The sequence below is a fragment of the Aquarana catesbeiana genome, linkage group LG06 (assembly GCF_042186555.1).
Source record: "Aquarana catesbeiana isolate 2022-GZ linkage group LG06, ASM4218655v1, whole genome shotgun sequence".
Lineage (NCBI taxonomy): Eukaryota > Metazoa > Chordata > Amphibia > Anura > Ranidae > Aquarana > Aquarana catesbeiana.
The window spans coordinates 216447879-216454250 of record NC_133329.1 but is presented as its reverse complement, the minus strand read 5'-3'; the positions used below and the strand labels follow the sequence as shown (position 1 = coordinate 216454250).

The 6372-nt window shown below is 41.3% G+C and overlaps 1 protein-coding gene across 1 annotated transcript; it reads right to left on the bottom strand.

Annotated features, from left to right (window-relative positions):
- Nucleotides 1-383: 383 nt before the first annotated feature.
- LOC141148055 (posterior protein-like) lies at nucleotides 384-1807 on the bottom strand. The gene is made up of 2 exons (XM_073635209.1): nucleotides 1546-1807; nucleotides 384-1315 (listed from the first exon to the last, which is right to left on the bottom strand). The coding sequence occupies exons 1-2, from the start codon at nucleotides 1805-1807 to the stop codon at nucleotides 384-386; spliced, it is 1194 nt and encodes a 397-aa protein (XP_073491310.1).
- Between the last annotated feature and the right edge of the window lie 4565 nt (nucleotides 1808-6372).

The following is a 6372-nucleotide window of genomic DNA, read 5'->3' as shown; positions in this document are numbered from 1 at the left end:
TTGCCTTTGTATCTAGACCCCTTCCACAGTACCCAATTACACAGATCAAGAATCAGTCCATGGGTCCCCATTACATCCGAGCCCAAAATAGTGCCCTCATGTGTTGGTGACAGAAACAAACTATGTTCTACGCATAACCTCTCTAGTTCTATGGGTACAGGTATTGACTGCTCCGAAGGTACTAGTTGTCCTCAGAATCCCCCCAGGAGAATTTGTCTCCCCGTAGGATCCTTTTCAAGTTCAATATTCCTTACGCTGACAGCTGCCCCCGTATCCAAAAGTATATTGGTGCGATGGCCCTCTACCGCCCCTTGGATACGTGGTCTTCTGCCTTTGTCCCTCTCCAGATGACATACTAGGGACAATACTGGGGCCTGACGTCCCTATTGTTTAAAATAAGGATTGGTTGAGGGTGGGATTCTATATTCCTCCTGGCTTTCTTTAACTCCTTTCCCTACCCTCTGTAACTCCCTCAAAAGAGGACCATATACTGTAGCATCAGGTGCCTCGCTTGGCTCCTTTGCCACCTTATCTGGTCCAGGTTTTTGCTGTTCCTCCTTATGCCACGGTTTCTTCTCACCCGTGCTCCTCCTAGGTAATTTACAGTCCTTAATTAGATGGCCCATATTGCCACACCTGTAGCACCTGCCTGTAAATCTCACTCTCCCTTCGCTTTTAGCTATCTCCGAAATTCTTTTGTGGGGCCTATTGTCCTGCTCTGTCTCCCGAACCCAGTCCCTTAATGTGTTTAAAAAGGTCTGGTATGAGGTGGCATTCCTCAGTGCAATTCTGGTATGGTAATCAATACATGTGCACTTATTATCCATAGAACACAGAAAACTACCGTCATCAGGAGACATATCAGGACAATTGTATGTGGCCTTATAAATGGAAAGGTATTCACTGCAAAAGAGTATTGGATCCATTCCCCTCCTAAATTTTGTATTCTCTAGGGCGTCTGAACCCCTAGTATCTCTTCCTCCCATTATGCGCTGCATCTCCCTCATTCTATCTGCCGAGTTTCCCCAATTTGAGTTTAACTTGGGAGATAGACCTCTATGACTCCCGACTGGTGGCTGCAGTTTTTCACACAGTTGCAATGGAAGCCATGCGCGGAGGAGTGCGCATGCATCCCTATTGTTTAAAATGTACTGTGCCACCACAGCCTCCAGCCTGTTTGAGAGACTAATGGGCGAAGCGCTAGTGTCAAATTTCCCCAAAATCTGGCACAGATTAGTGCGATCTTGTATGGAGAGTGTTGTGGATTGGGTGTTACCCTCCCTTCTTATAATTCCTAATCCTTGCCCAGTCCTTTCTTACCCAGGAGTGAAGAGAGAAGAACTTTGATTTGGGGATTCTTCAGGATTGTCACCCGAATATATTGGCTGTTGTTCGATCAGCCTGTATCCCTGTTAGCACAACAATGCCTGTGCACTTTCTCCATTGCCTGTGCTTTCATGGATAAAATTGTATGATCTTTTTGGGCTAGCTGATTTTTACACTCTTGTAATTCTCTTTTAAACATTTCTATCGCAGCTTCATTACCGGCCTCTCTTTGCCCTAAAGATGCAATACATTGTTCCCTTAACATACACGTTTCCTCCAATTCATCCAATTTCTGCTCTAATGAACCATTCTCAATTACCAGTTGTTCAATCTCATCCCTCAGTTCATCACATTGACAAACATTTGAATCTGTATTCGCAGCTATAGCAGAAACACCTTTACTCACATCTTCTATCTTAGCTATTAATTCTGTTCTATCTTTGTACCACTCCAATTCTTTTTGTTCTGCAATCTCTTTCATCCTCAACAACACGCATACAGCATTGGCTAATCTCTGTTTCTTGCCTTTTTTGGAAGATTTTTTTATGCTTTATGGCATCATTATGGGTATTGCATTGTTTTAATAGGTCATTGTATTGGTGTGTTAATGCATTCTCTTTTATAGACTCAAATCGAACACAACCATACTTGTTAACAAAACCTTCAATGGCTTCCATTGCTATGCTAATTCGCACCTAGCTACACTGAAGTTGCTTACACAATGCCCTTGTAGTTCCACAATCAAGAGCAAAAAAACAAAAAAACAAAAAAAAAACAACAAAAAAAAAAACAAATCCAAAAGCCGTTTAAAAACAACTTTGTTCCTCTCAGCTCTACAGTCTAGAAGACACAAGGCACACTCTTAGTCAATGCCTTACTATATTCCCACTGATTTCTAAACCCCTTAGATCGCAGGCCACATTGAACTTCTGTTGGAACAGAGCGCTATTTCACACTCACGTGGGGACCAAAGAAAAAATACACTAGTAATGAAATTAATAAAAAATAAATAAAAATGACAAAAAATGAAAATCAATTAAAAAAAAAAATCTATATTTCTCCCACTTTTTCCTCAAAGATGTGTGGTTTATCCTGTCAATCTGCAGGCTATATCAGTACCAGGGATGATCAATCCCTTCACTCACCAGTACTGTTTACTGATTACAGGCCTAAAACACATTAATGATACAAACGTTTAACATGTATACATATATCAGCCGAAGATCTCACCAGGTTCTACGCGCCCGTCTCCCTGATGAAATACTTCACAGAATCTTCATGACCATCCAAGCGTGGTTTCAGAATTCGCGAGCCAGCGCCAATCTTGTCCACACTAAAGACGATTTTCAGTTCTGGGTGTATTTGAGGATTTATGCTTACAGGGTCTCAAGACAAAAAAAATACATTAGGTTTTTGTGGATTCTGTGTAAAAATAAAATTCACACGCTCTCTGGGTGCCAATTGAAGTAATCGATATAATTATTAATATTATATCTGTATATTAATTTGTCTAGTCCCTATAATTAGTTGGTCTATTAAACTCTGAGCACATGCTATTGTTAATATCACAATAATACCAGGTTAGCTATGAAACCAAACACACGGTGCTGCTAGTAAAACAAGTTACATTTATTTCCCAATAAAAATAGGAATGTATTAAAACAGCATAATTAGGAAAAACTAACAAGAAATTGCAATATTACAAGGCCTACAATCATAACACAATACAAGATTGATACTTAGCACATCCTCCTCGGCTGGTCCTCAGGTCTTAAAGAGACTGTCTCTTTAGCAAACATTTCTTTTTAACAAACATACCTCATCCAAACCCCCCCTTTTGCCTGCTCAACTTTGCCTTTGGACAAATCACAGTGTCTCTGGGGCGTTCCCTCAACAGGCTATCATATGGTCCGTCCTGCCATAGCAGTCCTCTGGGGGCAGTGTTGGTCCATGAATTGCCATCGTCCAACCGATGTCAGATTTCACAAACACCTGGGCCCTTGATTTTCTGTATCTCACCTCATCCATCATCCCTGTCAGTTTAGCTGCCTTTGAAGCCTGTGCGGATAGTAGTTAATCAGGAAATTCCCATAGACAGATCGGAGCCAGCATTGTCATGCGCAATGGGAGCTAAACAGGCTACATTCCAACCTTGGAGGCCATATCCTGTCCTCCTGGAAGTGTGAAACTTTTCAGTCTTTCAAAAACCATGGGAGCCTGGCTTCTCTTAGGCATAGTAAGGAAATATATGTAAAATACGATATTCATGTTGAATTCCAACAGTCGCTGTTTTTGATCACAAATTTTATGGAATGTCAAGTCAGCCAATACAGTGTTTAATGTAAGTGTATCAGATATGAAAATTACATTATGAAATGCTTTATTGATGGATACTCAGATATTGATTATTATCTTTTCAATATATCTTTTTTAACACAGAACTATTTAAAGCGTACACTACCCCTGAGGAAGGAGTTTAATTGACTCCGAAACGCATCGGGTGAAAAAGTACTGCTTCAAAACTCTGTATATACACAATTGTAATACTGATGGATTTACATTCCTAACAATAGATGTTACAGTTGTTGTCATATTTTATTATGTTAATTCAATAAATTATATTTGTACCAAGTATACCTCTTTTATGATTGCTACATGTGCCTGAAAAGTCCACCACTAGGGGACCCCCTTTGCTGTTATGTATAAATAATTTTGGATGTGGCACAAATTCACAGTCAGATGCTGATCTACAATATACATAACATGCTTGGAGATTACTTTATCATTGGACAATAAAGGCCAATATTTCTGGATGATTTTACTGATTTTTTTTATGTTGTTTAGAATATGTCGTTATCAGCTGTACCTGCTGGTCCGATTTTCAGGGTTTTGATGAATGGATTAATTCAGTTTGACTATGTTATTTGGCCCTATGATATGGCTTTTAAAGAGTGGAGCGACTGTAGCCCCTATCCAAAAGGCGTAACTGTAAGGCCCATGCTTCCTTGTCAAAGTCCTGGTCACGACTGCAGTTCCTCCTTATTCTTAGATATTGACTATAAGGAATGCTCACCACCAAGGACTTAGAGTGGGAGCTGGCCGTATGTAAGATGGTATTCCCTGCTGAGGACTTCCTAAATAGGGAGGAACCAAGTGTGCTGTCTGAATTGAGATGGAAATATCCAAGAAATTGATCATATTTTGATCATAAGTCATAGTAAATTTGAGATTATATGAATTGGCCTTGAGTTTATCCAAAAAAAGAAGTTCCTCCTTGGAACCAGTCCACACCACAAATATGTTGTCGATGAATCGACGCCAAATGAAAAGATTGTTGAAAAATTAGCAGAAATCATCTGAGGATAAAATCTCCCACTCCCACCCCCCAGGTACAGATTGGTGTACAATGGGGCACATTTAGTCCCCATCACAACACCCTGCACCCGGAGGTAGTGGGAGTGGTTGAAGAGAAAAATGTTGTTAGTTAAGATAAAGAGTAAGAGATCCAAGATAAAACAATTGTACGCAAAAGCCCCAGGGCCCTTTCCGATAAGAAGCCCTCCACAACCCCAACCCCCTGCTCATGGGGGATGGAGTTGTAGAGGGCCTCCACATCAATCGCAACCAACAGAGACCCCAGTGGTACACAAATATCATCCAGAGATCTCAAGAGGTCAGCAGTATCCTGCATATAGGAGCTGAGACATGTGGTCGCAAATAGTCGTCCACAAGTTTGCTCGCGGGCTCAGTTAAACACCCGTTGCCCGAAACTATCGGGCGGCCAGGGAGAAATTTAAGATGCTTGTAGACTTTAGGCAAGATGTATAGGGTAGGGGTTCTAGGAGTTTTAACAATCAAGAAATCAAATGTCTTCCTGTCAATGAGGTCATTATGAAATGCCCGACTGACAAGAATTTTGAACTTTGTCTCTGCGTATTTGACTTGAAATGAGGGAACGGGCCGATACCAACTCTGATTCCGCAAGAGATCCAGAACCATTTTCTTGTAGAAATCCCTATTTATAACTACTATGTTCCCCCCTTATCCGAGGATTTGATGACAATATGATCATTATGTTTCAAAGAGGATAAAGCTCTGTGAAAGGCATGTTTCAGTTCGGAGCGACCAATAGATCGCTTCCAATTCGTGGCCTGAATCTCTTTAGTAACTTGTTGGGTAAAGGCCCAAATGCTTGGATTGCCCTGTAGGGAAGGAAAGGAAGTAAATTTTGGTCTGTAAAAATTGGGTGGAGGAAAAATCCTCTCAGGTGGGGGGTCATCATGTGGATTGCCTTCCTCCCATAATTCCATCAAGTCCTGTAATGCATTTACGTCATTAATGGTTTTATTTATTCAAAGACTCTCCGGATTAACATCTGAGCCACCGGGGTCTTTGTTGAATATAACCTTAAACATTAATTTTCTGGCAAAAAGATGTACATCTTTTATAGTTTCAAAGGTATCCACCTCCTGGTCAGGACAGAAGGTCAAGCCCAGGCTGAGAACCCGGATCTGATCCTCTGTCAGAGTACAGGAGGATAGATTAATTACTTGCAAACCATCTTGGCTGTCTCCTTGAGTGTTGGGGGTGCATTGGGAACTTTTTTGGTATTTTCCAAATTTGGTGTCAGTGAAAAGATTGGTGCCGTGCGAAGATCCCCGAGATTGGGGAATCCTTGTGAGTCCCCCAAAGGGGTATTAACTGGTGGGTGGCTTACCTTAGGTATTGTTCCCAATTGTGATCCGAAACCTGAAGAGTTAGAATGACCATCACCAAAAGAATTAGAAGGACAAGAAGGTTCATTTTTAGTTTGTGAGCGGAGCCCAGAACGAGTGATGTCCTGCGGGGTGCGTTTAGCATCCGAGACGGTCGATGCTGACCTATCCAATTTGCGTTTCTGCATGCCAGATGATGTATTGGAGTTGGCACCTGCTAAGGATGAGGAAGAAATGGAAGATTCGTCAGAGTCGCTTGGATCATGAGCAGAGTTATGTCCACGAGAGGAAGGTTTATTCCTCTTCTGTGAATTCACTGTAGACCTTTTGT